This window comes from Zeus faber (genome assembly GCF_960531495.2).
Source record: "Zeus faber genome assembly, chromosome: 16".
NCBI lineage: Eukaryota > Metazoa > Chordata > Actinopteri > Zeiformes > Zeidae > Zeus > Zeus faber.
In genome coordinates this window covers 27,770,512-27,785,936 of record NC_137202.1, presented here as the reverse complement: position 1 = coordinate 27,785,936, position 15,425 = coordinate 27,770,512, and the positions used below count along the sequence as shown (strand labels likewise).

The 15,425-nt window shown below is 45.6% G+C and overlaps 2 protein-coding genes across 2 annotated transcripts in view; one reads left to right on the top strand and one right to left on the bottom strand.

Moving 5' to 3' along the window:
* Nucleotides 1-1,114: 1,114 nt before the first annotated feature.
* gtf2a1l (general transcription factor IIA, 1-like) lies at nt 1,115-7,105 on the top strand (the record flags this gene model as incomplete). The annotated part of the gene is made up of 9 exons (XM_080016476.1): nt 1,115-1,138; nt 2,895-2,996; nt 3,377-3,500; nt 3,899-3,948; nt 4,177-4,270; nt 4,357-4,802; nt 5,243-5,494; nt 6,711-6,800; nt 6,998-7,105. 9 exons carry the CDS (start codon nt 1,115-1,117, stop codon nt 7,103-7,105), a joined length of 1,290 nt encoding a protein of 429 aa, XP_079872602.1.
* A 2,553-nt stretch (nt 7,106-9,658) lies between these two features.
* lhcgr (luteinizing hormone/choriogonadotropin receptor) overlaps nt 9,659-15,425 on the bottom strand; it is a gene marked incomplete at both ends in the record, with an annotated part of 12,367 nt that continues 6,600 nt past the window's right edge. Inside the window, 8 exons of the mRNA XM_080016475.1 lie at nt 9,659-10,799; nt 11,649-11,837; nt 12,477-12,551; nt 12,875-12,943; nt 13,447-13,524; nt 13,610-13,684; nt 14,268-14,342; nt 14,425-14,499. Coding sequence (XP_079872601.1) covers nt 9,659-10,799; nt 11,649-11,837; nt 12,477-12,551; nt 12,875-12,943; nt 13,447-13,524; nt 13,610-13,684; nt 14,268-14,342; nt 14,425-14,499 — 1,777 coding nt within the window. The remainder of the gene's footprint in view (nt 10,800-11,648; nt 11,838-12,476; nt 12,552-12,874; nt 12,944-13,446; nt 13,525-13,609; nt 13,685-14,267; nt 14,343-14,424; nt 14,500-15,425) is intronic.

The window sequence follows — 15,425 nt, the reverse complement described above, 5'->3', positions numbered from 1 at the left end:
TGGTATTTTATTGCTTATTATTTATTCCATATCAACCTGGTATTTTATTCCTTATTTATTCCATATCAACCGGGTATTTTATTGCTTATTATTTATTCCATATCAACCTGGTATTTTATTGCTTATTTATTCCATATCAACCTGGTATTTTATTGCTTATTATTTATTCCATATCAACCTGGTGTTTTATTGCTTATTATTTATTCCATATCAACCTGGTGTTTTATTGCTTATTATTGATTCCATATCAACCTGGTATTTTATTGCTTATTATTTATTCCATATCAACCTGGTGTTTTATTGCTTATTATTGATTCCATATCAACCTGGTATTTTATTGCTTATTATTTATTCCATATCAACCTGGTGTTTTATTGCTTATTATTGATTCCATATCAACCTGGTATTTTATTGCTTATTATTGATTCCATATCAACCTGGTGTTTTATTGCTTATTATTGATTCCATATCAACCTGGTATTTTATTGCTTATTATTTATTCCATATCAACCTGGTGTTTTATTGCTTATTATTTATTCCATATCAACCTGGTGTTTTATTGCTTATTGATTCCATATCAACCTGGTGTTTTATTGCTTATTATTGATTCCATATCAACCTGGTATTTTATTGCTTATTATTGATTCCATATCAACCTGGTGTTTTATTGCTTATTGATTCCATATCAACCTGGTGTTTTATTGCTTGTTGGTTGTGTGACACATTGATCCTTTGAATCATTTCATCTTCATCTCTCGTCTCCCATTGCGACGCGAGCGTGTGACGTCACTCCGCTGTCTCCGAAACGCTTCGACGTCCGATGCTTCCAAACGAACACGCGGAGCATGGAGGCTTCTTTTAAAGCGTGATGCTGCTCAGTGAAGAGTGACGATTTCGGTGAATGATTACATCACGGAAACACAAAGCGGATTCAAACGGAAAAGTGAATTAACCCTGTAGCCTGCGTGATGACGTCACACCCCGCTGCCTCCCGATTGGCCGATGCATCACTGCCACCTGCGCGTGCGGCTGCTCCCGCTCAGTTGGCTCTGATTGGTTGAGATGTTGGGACGTGACTAGAGTGTGTTAGCTAAACATGCTAAACATGCTAAACATGCTTCCCAGTACTGGACCTGTGGTAGGAGCCAATTCCTCAATAACTAGTTATCAATGACTACTGTTAAACGACTAGTTATCAATGACAACTTATCAATATCTACTCCTCAATCACTAGTTATCAATTACTACTTATCAATATTTACTCCTCAGTGACTAATTGTCAATATCTACTCCTCAATCACTAGTTATCAACAACTACTCCTCAATGACTAGTTCTCCACAACTAACTAGTTCTCAATGACAGCACTGGACAAGTGGAAGAACCAAGCTGCTAGACTGGGAAATAGTTAGCAGTGACTAGTTAGCAATAACTAAGTCTCAATAACTAGCTAGTTCTGAATGACTAGTTGTGAATGACTCGTTCTCAATAATTAGTTCTCAATAACTAGATAGTTCTGAAAAACTAGCTCTGAATAATTAGCTCTGAATGACTCGCTAGTTCTGAGTGACTAGTTAGTTAGTTCTGAATGACTATTTGGTGCTGAATGACTAGCTCTCAATAACTACTTCTCAAAAAATAGCTAGTTCTGAATAACTAGTTCTGAATTTCTTGCTAGTTCTGAATGACTACTTGGTTCTGAATAACTAGTTCTGAATGACTAGCTGGTTCTGAATGACTACTTGGTTCTGAATAACTAGTTCTGAATGACTAGCTGGTTCTGAATGACTACTTGGTTCTGAATAACTAGTTCTGAATGACTAGCTAGTTCTGAATGACTACTTGGTTCTGAATAACTAGTTCTGAATGACTAGCTAGTTCTGAATGGCTAGTTAGTTCTGAATAACTATTTGGTTCTGGATGACTTGCTAGTTCTGTACGACTAGTTCGTTCTGAATAACTAGTTCTGCATGACTTAATATTTCTGAATGGCTAGCTAGTTCTGAACAACTATTTGGTTCTAAATATCTCTTTCTGAATAACTAGTTGGTTCTGAATAACTAGTTGGTTCTGAAAATCTGTATGTTCTACTCCAAATGTTCTCAATTCTTATTATAGAGTCGCTGTGTTAACGTGATGTAAAGTTAGTGACATTAGGGATGAGTTGGTGTGAACTATACAGTAGTTTATATTGTTCATTGGATGATGATTATGATAAATATAAATATAAATATTATTATTTTTTATTAATAACCTATTTAATAATCCTCTTTTGGTTCAGATTTATTATTGTTCTCCTTGGCATTTTTCTATATATTTATCCTTATTATTATTATTATTATTATTATTATATTTATTATTTATTGTTATTTATTATTATTATATTTATTATTGCTATTAATTATTATATTGATTAATAATGAGAATAATAATAATAATTTAGTAGTAGTAGTATTTATTATTATATGTATTTTTTATGATTATATTTATTATTATTATGATTATTATGCTTTTTCCTCTGCAGCTTGTGTGTATTCAGTGTTTATCCTGTTTGACACGTAATACTCTACATACTCTGCTGTTTGTAATAATCTACATTCCAAATGTAGTACTACTCAGGCAGATTTAGATTATAAATTACAAATTACAATTAAAAGTAGAGGCAGAGTCATAGTGATTCACAAGGACATAGAAATCCTTATTTATTGATTGAACTATTTGCATTTTTAGAGGAATGTAACTGTGTTAGGAGAAACCTAACAGAATAAAAAAAGTGCAGAGGAGCAGGATGTACTTCTGTAAGTACAGATACTTAAGAACGTACATGAAGCGCAGGAAGAACACCGGCTGCTGGAGACCTGAATGGAAAATAAAAGAGAATAAAAATGATCCGTAGCCCAAACTCTACATGTCCATCATGGAGGACGTGGTGGAGAGCATGAGGGACCTGTTCCTGGATGAAGGTCTGGAGGACCGCGTCCTGGACCACCTCAAGCAGGTGACCGGCCTTACCTTACCCTTACCCTAAACCAGGACCAGGTCATTTGGATATTCTGTTTATTTTAATATTTAACTCAATGTTTTTGTGTTTTTTTTGACTTTGTGTATAGTTGTCTTTGTTTATTTTAAGTATATTTTACTTTATTATTATTATTATTATTATTATTATTATTCAGACTGTTAAGCTTTTTTTTTTTATGCGAACTGTCTGTTCAAACTCACCAATCCACAGCACCACATATGCCTCGTGTATCACTCGTACACAGCGTCCTCTGTGTTGGTGTTTTATTCACTTTTATGTTCAAATCAGTTGAATCCAATTTTAGTGTTGAGTTGAGTTCAGGGGTTAATCCGGTTGAATTGGGTGATTCCCTTCAGCTGTGGCAGTCCAAGCTGCAGCAGTCCAGAGCTCTGGACGACCTGAGGAGCAGCTCCGTGGAGTCGTCCAGGTTCCTGCTGCAGCTTCCCGCCGGGTTCGGCCGCTCGGAGCGCGAGTGCAGTGGTGAGGAGGCTCCGACACGCTAAGAAACACAACGTTTCACCCAGAGGCGGCGGTGGTTTTCTTTTAATGTTTGTCGTACTGTGTGCAGGGCGTCTGGAGGTCCCTTTAAAAAGTCCAAAAAAAAAGGGTCTTAATTTCATCATGAACACTTTGTCTGATTTTCTGATTCTATATGTTTATTTTTCAATATTATTATCCAAGTTAGTCTACGTCTCTGAATCCCAAAGCTAATGTACCAAGTTGGCTAGCATGTACCAAGCAGTCTGCTAGCATGTACCGAGGCAGTCCGCTAGTATTCCATTCTGGACACAGTTGACGTCCCCTTCATGTCTTCTTCCTTGAGACTCTTCTGCCCTAAATAGTGTTCAGGTTCTAAATGTTCCTCATTTCGCCTGCAGCGCCGATCGTGAACCCAACGGGTCAGAACGTCCAGCGGCTTCCTGTCAAGGTAATAGTTATTATTTTCTAACGTAGGTAAGCCGGTAGAGATGCAGCCCCCAGAGACAGATCCCTCGAGCAGGACATGTGTGCCGGGCGTGGCATGCTCTACATTAAGGCCGCCGCTGGTTCCGGTTTCGCTTGTGATTGGATCAAGTTGTTTTATGTCAAATATTCAGACTTGAGGAGGAAACGTTTCATCGGGAAAGTTCAAACTGTTTATTCTCCTTCTCTGCAGAAGGGACCCGAGACGCTGGCGACGTTCTCCCTCCCGGCTGGACTGACCTACCCGGTCCAGATCCCAGCAGGGGTCACCCTGCAGACCGCCTCCGGTGAGGACCAGTACCTACACCAGTACCAACACCAGTACCAGTACTAACACCGTTACCAAACCACTTCCCTCTCGTCTCTCCTTCAGGTCAGCTGTACAAGGTCAACGTCCCTGTGGTGGTCACCCAGGGTCCGGCAGGGAACCCCCCCTTCTCCCAGGCTCCTCAGAAGGTCATCAAGTGGTTGGAGACCGCGGCTCCCCCCCGCCCGGCCCCGCCCACCACAGCCGCCCCCCCGCCTCCTGAGCCCAGCACCCTCATCGATCCCCCCGCCGTGGAAACCAGCGCCCCCCGGTGTCCGCCCGCGTGTCCGCCGGCGTGCCCCCCGCCGCAGGAACTCCGGCCGGAGTTCCTCCCGGACGGGGAGGGGCCAGAACCGGACCCTGCGGCGCTGCTGGACCTGCAGGTCCAGTCCCACATGTCCTGCGATGTGGAAGACATCCTGAAGGAAGCGATAGAAGAAGAGAGGAACAAAGCCCTGACATCCAACATGGCCGCTCCGCTCGCGGGCACGCTGACAGAGGAGTTTATCGAGGTATGTTGTGCGGTGGTATGTTGTCCGGGGTTCCTTCAAGAGGTTCCAGGGTGTCCCCAGGCATCAAGCATCGGATGACGCTACAGATGTTTGTGTTCCTGTTTGTCTAAAATGGATTCTATGTGTAAGGGTGTTTGGGCTCATTTTTCTTTAGTGTTAGCTTGTAGTGGTGGAAGAGACATGAAGCTGGGCAGAGAAGTGTTGACTAATTATTTGTTATTAATAAGTATTTATTTAGTCATTCAGATAACCGACTGCAGATTGCCGCTGTCGACCAATCAGAATTGAGAATTTCACAGACGTGTAATAAACCACGATCATTTCTGCTTAAGAAATAACGACTGTAGATGTGTCTCTGATCTCAAACCAGCGTCTGTTTCAGAGGAACCGTCCCGGTACCGTCCTAACTGTTGTCTCTCCCGTCGACAATCTCCACAAAGCCGAAGTTCGACGCCTACGGCGATCTGTCGGACATTGTCCAGCTGGACGGGGCCGCGGGGGACTCGGACCTTGAGCCGGGGGACGAGGACTTGGAGCCGGGGGACGAGGACCCCCTGGAGGAGAACGACTTCCTGGGCCTGATCAACGGCGAGGCCCTGAAGGCGCTGCAGGACGCCGACGGCAGCTCAGACGGGGACAGCGTGACGTCCAGCAGCGACGGGGTGGACGAGCTGGCCGACGCGGAGGACGAGGTGAGAGGAACGACGGCACAGCCGCTGCCTCCGTCTGCACCGTTGGTTTGTTTGTTTGTTTGTTTCAAAGGACGCCCGTTAGCTGTCTGCCTGACCACCAGTCACCTCGGGTGCAGTCTGTGTGTGACCATGATACGGGATCTGCGCATACTCGGATGACGTCATGCTGTGCCAATCCCTCATACCAGGTCTGAACCTTGCCCCCCTAAACACTGGAGTCCCTCAGGGTTCGCTCCTGGGGCCCCTGTCTTTCTCCTTCTACACTCAATCCCTTGATCGTGTGGTCTCCTTACCCCTCCTGCCCTGATTACATTTATATTACATTTAGTCATTTATCAGACGCTTTTATCCAGAGCGACTTACAAGGGAGAATAACATTCAAGCTACATTGCAACAGAGACATTAGTGCTGATGACACTCAACACCACCTCTCCTTTCCCTCTCGGGAATATGGGTTGTCGAGAGGCGCATCTCTGCGTGTCTTCAAGACATCGACGCAGGGCTGTCTGGGCGCCACCAGAAGCCCCGCCTCCGCAAGACGGGTCTCCTCCATCACCATCAGCGCCAAAGTGTCTCCATCTCAGACCGCCAAGAGCCTTTGGAGTGATTCTGCACCGCCAGCTCTCCTCCTCCACAACATCTGAGGAATACAGCCACACCTCACCGGGGACGAGACACCAGTTGTGTTTCCGGCTCCTGTCATCTCCTGTATAGATACTGCAGGACTCTTCCGGCTGCACCTCCAGCCTGTTCAGTCAGACCTCTGCAGCACATCCATAGCACAGCAGCCCGTCTAGTGCTCCACCAGCCAAAACTCGCTCATGTCGTTGCCCTCCTCCATCACTTCGCTGGCTTCCCATCTCTGCTCTCATCGCATTTGAGACGCTGGTGCTCTCCTACAAAGCTGTCCATTCAGTGTGTGTGTGTGTGTGTGTGTGTGTGTGTGTGTGTGTGTGTGTGTGTGTGTGTGTGTGTGTGTGTGTGTGTGTGTGTGTGTGTGTGTGTGTGTGTGTGTGTGTGTGTCCTTGAATGTTTGTATGACCATGGATGTTTTTGTGTGTTTTTACACATATATGAATGACCTTGAATGTATGGATGACCATGTACAAATGGTGTGTTTGTATGACCTTGACTGTATGTTTCCACGTAGGACCTGTCTCTGAAGCTCTGTGTCTTTCTTCCTGGTGACTAACTTGAGGTGTTTCCTGTGGAGCAGGATCCTCTGAACTCCGGAGACGACGTGGTGGAGCAGGACATCCCCGACCTGTTCGATACCGACAACGTGATCGTCTGCCAGTACGACAAGGTACCGGATCCATACTGCTGCTCCAGGACCTGCCCGGGGCTGCCCGCGCCAGGGCCTGCTCGGACGTCTTTCGCCGGAGAGAGTCTTCTATTTTTAGCGTTTTCGCTGATTTTGACGTTTGCAACACGACCCATTTTACTGATGTTTCTACGTGTTTATTAGTTTCAGCCGTGTGTTTACTCCTTGTACGTCTTCAGATTCACCGCAGTAAGAACCGCTGGAAGTTCCACCTGAAGGATGGAGTGATGTGCTACGGAGGACGAGACTATGTGTTCTCCAAAGCGATTGGAGAAGCAGAATGGTGAAGAGAGAGGACCAAGACGCAGGTTAAAACAGGAAAATCTTTAATTTACATTATCGTTGCTTCCTTGAACTGGACGTTTGGGGGGGGGGGGGGGGGGGGGGATCTTGAATGTATTATTTTGGGTGACACTTTTCTCTTGTGAATTTTTTTTATTTGATTGGTCCTGGCTGCATTACCTCTTTAAAAGAAATGCTCTCCAACTGTAAAGGATTTGTTTTTTGTCACATAAACTACAGCAATAAGTAATCTGCCAAGTTCTGGTCTTTCTAGGGAGACCTACGTGAAGCGTCTGTTATTTCTGCCACTTTTTTAAATTTCAAAGCAGGACAATTGAAGATGGAAAAACCCCAGAAATATTTTACTTACTACTATCTTTGCCAGACAAAAAAAAATAATAATCCACATAAGCAGTAAAGAAGCTTATTTTGACAAATTATTTTTCTATCTTCAAATTGATCGGCCGATCACCATAATTGGCCGCTTCATCGGCCATGACCGGTGACCGGCCAATCGGTGTCAGATATTTCTGTTTTTGTGCCGGTCAAATGTACACGCCCGATACAGCGCTCCTGTACGGTACTATGATCCAATACTCAACCCCGATACCAACGTCATGTGACGCTCAAAAAGAGTGTGAAAGAAAGAAAATGTCGGCTGTTTGGAGCTACTTCCAGGTAAAGTATCTCTCTCTGTCACAGCGGAGCTCCGTTCGCCATGAGAAGTTTGACTTTTTTTTTTTCTTCGTAAAAGGAGTTGTTCCGTCTGATTCACTTGGTGCATGGTGAGCGAAGGAGGACTTTCAGTGAACCAGAGTGAGAAAAGTCAGCTATTTTTTTTTTTTTTTTTTGTAATGATTGCAATTTATTTGCAATGTACCATATAAATATAATAATATTGTATATTTTCACTTTAAGTGAAAGACTTTCATTTAAAGTTTAAACTGCATTTCCATGTTAGTAATATGTTGTGTCCAGTTCCAGGTTGAATTGTACTCACACTTAGTTCCAGTCCCATGTTCTGTTTCATTGGAACTCAGGGACAGTCTCACGTTCTATTATTGTTCCATAGTGAATAATCAATCTCACTATAGTGGGAACTGAAAATCGGAGCGGTATTCCATATGCGCAGCTGTACTATCACGTGAGTGTGGTCAGATCACACGATGTATTTCTCATCAACGTACAGCAGATGGCAAATCTTGATCTGCAGGTCAGACTTCAGAAATAATAAATCGGCCAGGAAAATTGCAATCAGTGCGTCTCTCGTTGGTTAACATGTTCGGTAACTTAGCGAGATGATGCATTTCAAGGGGTATATCCCAATGAGATCAGTTTGTAAGCTGTATATAGTTAGCTGTAGTAGCTTGCATACGCTCGTTGGGAGACGGCTACGGTGTGAATAACTGATGAAGTCATTTAGCTGCAGTTACTCGGTACTCGGTACTCAAAATGTTTTCCCAGGGTTTGCAGGTCTGCATCTCCTCCGGGCTTGTTCCACCTAGCCCACTCTCTCCAATAAACTGGTGTGCCTCCAACCCAATCGTCTGTGTCTCTGTGCCGGGGGGACCTGAAGTTTAATGAGGAACAAGTTTTGTTCAGTTTCAAACTGAAACTGCAGAATCTCCCCGGACGCTGAAGATAATCTGCAATTTGGGATGGGATGAATTTAATGTTCTTCTGTTGCAAGTTCATTTCTACAGAAGGAACTGAGAAAAACAATCCAGACAAAACATTTAGAATCAACTAAATGTACATTTATTATAAGTAACACATCAGATTTAAAGTGATTCAACTCCAGTTGCTACTCAGACAAATTAAAAGAACAGTAATTACAATGAATTATAACCGATTAAAAAAAAAAATATATATATATATATATATATATTTATATATAGCTTTATTTATTTAGTATTTCTTTTTTTTTGCCAAGAAATCATCAAAATCAAAAACTAGTCTTGATTATTTGGTCTTTGTGAAAGTAGGACGTTTAACTTGCTCTTTAGTTTGTACGTGGAGCTAAATTTATGATTGATTAAAGAAAATATTCCAGAGATGATATCATGGTCATATGTTCCCGGCTCCAAAAGTCATTTTTCAAATAAGTTTTCTGTTGAAGCAGAAGGTCCGCAAGGTGGATCAAAGGTTTCAGGTCGATGCGAAACATTTTGTTCAGCGACAGAAGTTTCAGATTTCCAAAGAAAAAATCACTTTGATAAACACAAAATGAGCTGGTCCACAAGTCACCAAACCAAATGTGGATCAGCTACGTACCATTATTTTTGTTGTTTTAATCATGAACTTGTTCAAAACGTATCTTCATGTTTTATCTGATTTAATAAAACAATACTGATTGGACTCAACAGCTGCAGTACTTCTGTAATTCCATGGACCCTGCGAAAAATGTGTCCAGGGGAACGCAAACTGCGCTTCTGTTTTTCGGTCGCTTTGCAGTTTGGCTTAAGTTCGTCTCTTAACGAGCAAATCGGTCTTTTAAGCAGCAGGTCACCGCTGACGCCCCCTGGTGACGGAGACCGGTCTTCACCTCAGACCTGGACCTACAGAGCAGAAGATGCTTGCGGGCCGCTCTGCATCACGTGGCTCCCTTGCTGAGGAACCAGCCCTGGAGAGCGCAGAAACTCGGTGAGGAAGGAGCCGGTGCAGGCGGTGTTGACCGGCAGGCCGTGTGACCTTAAGGCGTCTGCGTTGCGGTGGCAACGGCCGCAGCAACGCAGCATGAGGCAGAGGTCGCGGCGGAAGGCCCGAGTGAAGATGGTGTAGAGGAAGGGGTTGCACAGCGAGTTGAGGGGGTAGAAGAGGATGAGGAGGATCTTGGAGTGCGACACGGTAATGAGGGGCATGCGCAGTGCGGCCGAGATGGCGAAGAAGGAAATGGGCGCCAAGCACAGGAAGTCGGTGAAGATGAGCACGGCCATGCGCTTGGCGATCTGGCGGTCGCTGCGGCGCATGGCCATCTCGGGGTTGTGGACGCTCTGGTAGATGCAGATGTAGCAGCAGCAGACGACCAGGAAGGCGACCACGTTGAGCACTAGCAACAACATGACGTAGACCTGCGACGCCGGTGTCTCGATGTCCATGGGCAGGCAGATGCTAACCTTGCTGTAACTGCTGACGCCCACCAGGGGCAGCAGCGCCACCAGTAGAGAGAAGCTCCAGCCCGCCGCCATGATGCTTGCCACGTGGCGCAGCCGCAGCCTCCGGGTGACATGCATGGCGTTGATGATGGTGTGCCAGCGCTCCAGGCTGATGACTGTCAGTGTGTAGACAGACAGCTCGCTTGCAAACACCGTCAGGAACCCTGCGATGGCACAGCCCGCGCCCGTCTGCCAGTAGGTGGCGTGGTTGTAGTACTCCCTTCGGGATGTGAAGTCCATGCAGGCGATGAGCATCAGGTACAGGCCCATGCACAGGTCTGCAAAGGCCAAGTTGCACATCAGGAACCTGGAGGTGGTGAACTTCTGGCGGCAGAGGACCAGGATGAGCAACACCGCCAGGTTCCCAGAGATGGCGCAGAGCGTGATGAGCCAGGACAGCAAGCGCAGGGAGGTGGAGCCTAACAGGTCCTCGCACGGGTTGAAGGCGTCTGGTTTTGGGCTGCAATTGAAGGAGAAGCTGTTCAGGCAGTCCAGGTCTGTGTACTGGAAGAGGAGGTCGTCCACTCCGTTTGCGGTGGCTTCCCTGAGGAGACGGAAACGAGGCTGGACTGTGATTAAGGGAATAAATAAACTCGACTTGACTAGAAGAACGAGTGGACAGGAAGTAGAATGATGGAACCGTTTGTTACATGTTTTACCCTTGGACGTCGCAATGCCGTGTTATGTTCCTCAAGGCGTTTTCCCTTCAGATGGAGAAAGATTATTTGAACACAGTTAATGCAGCAAAATTCAAATAAACAATACAAAGGTTCAAAACGAGGTCTATGAAGCAGCTGATCATTTAACAAACCCCTGTTTGTATTCATATTTAAAGGATAGGTTCTCTGCTTTTCACCTGTCCTGATTAAATGGCGGTTCCATCATTTCTAACTGTTCATACACGACCTGCTGAACAGACGGCTCTGCTGCAGCTTCTCACCGAGCTTCGGTGCAGTCCGATGGGGCAAACGATTATGGCTTAAAAAAAATTAAATCGTACTTCTTAAGAACTGGAAACTCACAATATAGTTTTAGTGTATTTTAGCATGTATTGAATAACAGCAACATCAAGTTTAAAAACGTTTACATTTTGTCCAGAGCGTAACGTTGCCAGCAGGTTGCCAGTAGGACAACAGCAGCGACGCAACTTCCTGTTTCTAGTCTCTTGCCGCAGCATGGATGAGCCAAAAGAGTCAAAACCCTGATGAAATGCACGGTTTGCCACTATTTTTTCTGTTGGTTCAACATATAATGCCAGTCTGACTATTGTGAGTTTTCTAAAGGGAGATTGAGATTGAACGGTTTTTTTTTTTTGGTTTTTTTTAAGTCCTTAAGACTTAACGTTACTTCAACCACAAGTAACGTCAAGTCTCAAACCTTTGTCTTCTCTCACCTCTGCTTGTGCCTCCAGCTCTGAAAGGCGCAGCAGTGGCTGGGGTAGGTGAGCTCGGCCTCCATCAGCTCCGAGAGGCTCTGCAGGGGAGGAAGAACCTTCAGGTCCAAGGCGGAGACGGCCTTCAGGACCCTGACCTGCTGCAGGCCTCTAGGGGGCAGCGCACGCAGGGCTGTGGAGGACACGTCCCTGCAGGACAACCGCAATGTGTCGTCAAAAACAATCCACATAAACATCTGGATAATGGGACAATAAAGATCCAGCTGGCCCTGGGCAAGCAGGGAAAGGTGAAACACATTTGGTTCCGGGTTTGGCAGATGTGGATCGTAATAGTCTTTGAGCCTCAATCTGCATAAACCCCGCCCCCAGGCCCCGCCCACCTTGAGAGCCTCCTTGCTGCAGTGAGAGATTCGATTCGCTGAGCTCAGCTTTATGATAAAAACATTCAATTACTCTACATTCTGAGACAGAACATCCCAGTAAATACAAAATAATTCTGAAGGTTTCCGTGGAAGCCCAAAGTGACTGGATTCCGTGTCATAATTCAAAACAAGACTTCTTGTTATCTGAAGTATCCGAAGGCTGAGGCATGGGAGACCTTGCAGTGTGATCCGCTCCGGGGACGCCGCGCTAATCAGAGGGTTTGTTTTGGCCGACGGACCGGCTCATGTTCCTATCGAAACTGATTATATTATAAAGAAATAAGCAGCATCTTGATCTGCGGCGAAGTGAGAATATGGAGTTATTTCATGAATGCAATATGTAACAAATCAGCTGGAAAGTTAAAGTGCTGAGGGACACAGGAGTTATGCTTCTGGTTCCACTCACAGCAGAGTGGGTCCCCACAAGCCGTCGAAAGCTTCTTCGTGGATCTTACTCAGATGCCTGTTGTTCCTCAGGATTCTGGAAGAAGGAACATCATTCTTTAATACTCCTGCACAGATTTATTTATTTGGGGTTGACTCGATTAGACTTGCACCTAAGAGGCATAATTTCCGTTGGTCTCTCCGTGTCTTGCCCTGTGGCCAGAGAGGAGTCGTTTTCTTTGGGAGATCTGGAAACATCTTGTCTGGGTCGTGGTTCGCGGTGACACGCCACCTGCAGCGTGATGTTGTGTCTTACGTCACAGTACAATCTGTTTTGTGTTTGTTTGGATTAGAAAGACGAGCGGGAAGCGACGCGACAGCTCGGCAGCTGAGTCGGTTTCCTGTGGAATATTTCCTTACAGCGAGTTGAGCTTGGTCCCGTTGAAGGCGTGGGACCGAGCCTCCCTGAAGCCGTTTCTCCTCAGGTTCCTGTCGAGGACAAACACGTCATATTCACGCCCGCTTCAAACCCAACACGATAAACGACGACAACAAACCCGAAGCCTCTCCGTTCCTGTGGCGAGTCAGATTCTGCGCTGCGGAAAGCCACGCCCTCTCTGCCATAAGCCCCGCCCCCTCGGCATTGCAGAATTTCCGATTTCTTCAAATTTTCAACTCAGGCGACAAGTTTGAGTACGACAGGAAGTGATGTCTGTCGAGTTTTTTTTTCTAATGGAACTGGGCTTAAAATTAAGTAAATAAGTGTAATAGTGACGTTACCCTTGGATGTTTCCGTATTCACTGTCAATAAATCGCTTTTATTCTCTATTTTTCACCTGTCAAACACGATAAAAAGAGTTTAAAATTCTCATTCATGGGAAACTCAAATTACATATTACGGGATGCGAAACCAATGCGGGATGAACTGACAGTCTGACAGGACCACGCAGTCGACGTGAAGCGACTTCAGAACCTGGTGGTGGATCACTCACATGTACAGCAGCTCCTCGGCGACGCCCTTGAACGCGTTGGGCGGGATGGAGCGGATCTGCGGGTTATCGACCATTTCTCTGCTCGCACAAGATAAAAGAAGCACAAGGACGAAGAGTCGGTTCACGGCTTCGGATCCTACAGCCTCCAGAGGACTTTACTCACAGAATGAAGTTCCGCGCCAGGGAGGAAACGGTCGAAAAATCCGGAAAGTGACTCAGCCCCGTGTTGCAGATGCTCCTACGAGGAAGAGGAAGACGTCAGGAGCAGAATGGATGAACAGAACTGAACCAAATGAACCCGTCCCACTACATGTTCGTTCCACTCATCTCACCATTTACTGTTATTTCTTCTGATCTTTTCGGTTTTCGGCACCAACATAGTTTTGTATTTTCTCTCTGATTTCAAACTGTTTTCCGTCTTTATAGAAAATGCTGCACGCCACATTACGCTGATATACGAAATCTAGTTAAATGTGCAGAGTAGGTCTGGATTTAGCGACCCCTGTGGTCTAAATCGCCAGTGTTTCCAGCTCCGTCACCTCTTGTCACAGGGAGCTACGCCCACTCTGACAGAGCGATTATCGGTGCTAAGGAGAGAGAGCGACGTAGTTCAAAATAAAACGGCTTGGAACCAGGCGACTTTATTTCTGTTTATCTCTAATTTACCGCACTGGTCTGAGGCATTAGGAACAGTGGATGTCGTTAAAAGGGAGTCGACCTTCCTGTTGTACTGGTCCCTCAATACCGGATCAACGGAAAAGCTTGCAACGTTGACGCCCGACGACGGCATTGTTTCCCCGTTTGGTGTGAAGGGGTCTTACAGGTATTCCAGTTTGGGGAGGTCGGTGAACGCTCCTTTCTCGATGGATCTCAGACTCCTGATGTTCTGCACCGAGCTGCAGGGGAGAGCGGGACGCGACCGTCAGTAGGGCGTTAACGGGTTTCGAGCGACGAGCAAAGTCAAAAGTCAAGACTCACATCTGGGCCAAGCTGTGCAGCGCCAGGAACGCCCGCTCCTGGATCAGCGCGATGCGGTCGCTCTGGGAGATTTCGCTGAAACCAAACATTGAAATCGATTGGCGCCACGTGGGTTCCACCCTCCAGATTGGGGAACCACCCCTCGCACATTGTTTAAAATCACTTTGACAGCGTTCCTAGAAATGAGGATCTGATGGACTGAACGTCCCGTCTCTTAGCGCCGCCTCCTGTTTCAGCGTCTTCACGGGTTTGTGTTGACTCGTGCTGCGGGAACCGTCCTGGGAGAAGAGCTCAAGTTGGAATCCAGAGGACGAAGGAAAAGCTCTGGTCCACAGGGTGGAGGTCATACCTGGAAGCAGGATGTTGACCTTCTGGACCTGGAGTCTCCTCTGTCCAAAACACTACGACTGTGGGTCAGTGAGACCTCCCTCTCCCCCTCCTCTTGCTCCTCTTCCTCCCCCTCTCCTCTTCCTCTCCTATTCCCCTACTCCTCTCCCCTCCTCCTCCTCTCCTACCTCCCCCTCCTTTGTGTCATGGAGGTGTCGGGTGCTCCTTAAGGTGCTGAGACGTGGTTTAAACACAACGTCGTTCTCATTCTCTTTCAAATCGTCCAATTTACAAAATGCTCCTTTGGATTTTACATCCAGCGTTCAGCGACAAGGTGCTACACAGTATGTATTTACAGTACACACAGTATGTATTAAAACGACACACAGAATGTATTAAGAGTAAACAGTATGTATTAATGGTACACACAGTATGTATATACAGTACACACTGTATGTATGAACGGTACACACAGTATGTTTTTACAAAACATTATGTATTTACAGTACTGAGTATGTGTTAACGGTACACAGTATATATTTACAGTATGCAGTATATATATTACAGTATGCAGGATGTATTTACAGTACAGAGTATGTATATAGAGTACACACATGTATTAACAGTACACAGAATGTATTTACAGCACACGGTGTGTATTTACAGTAATCAGG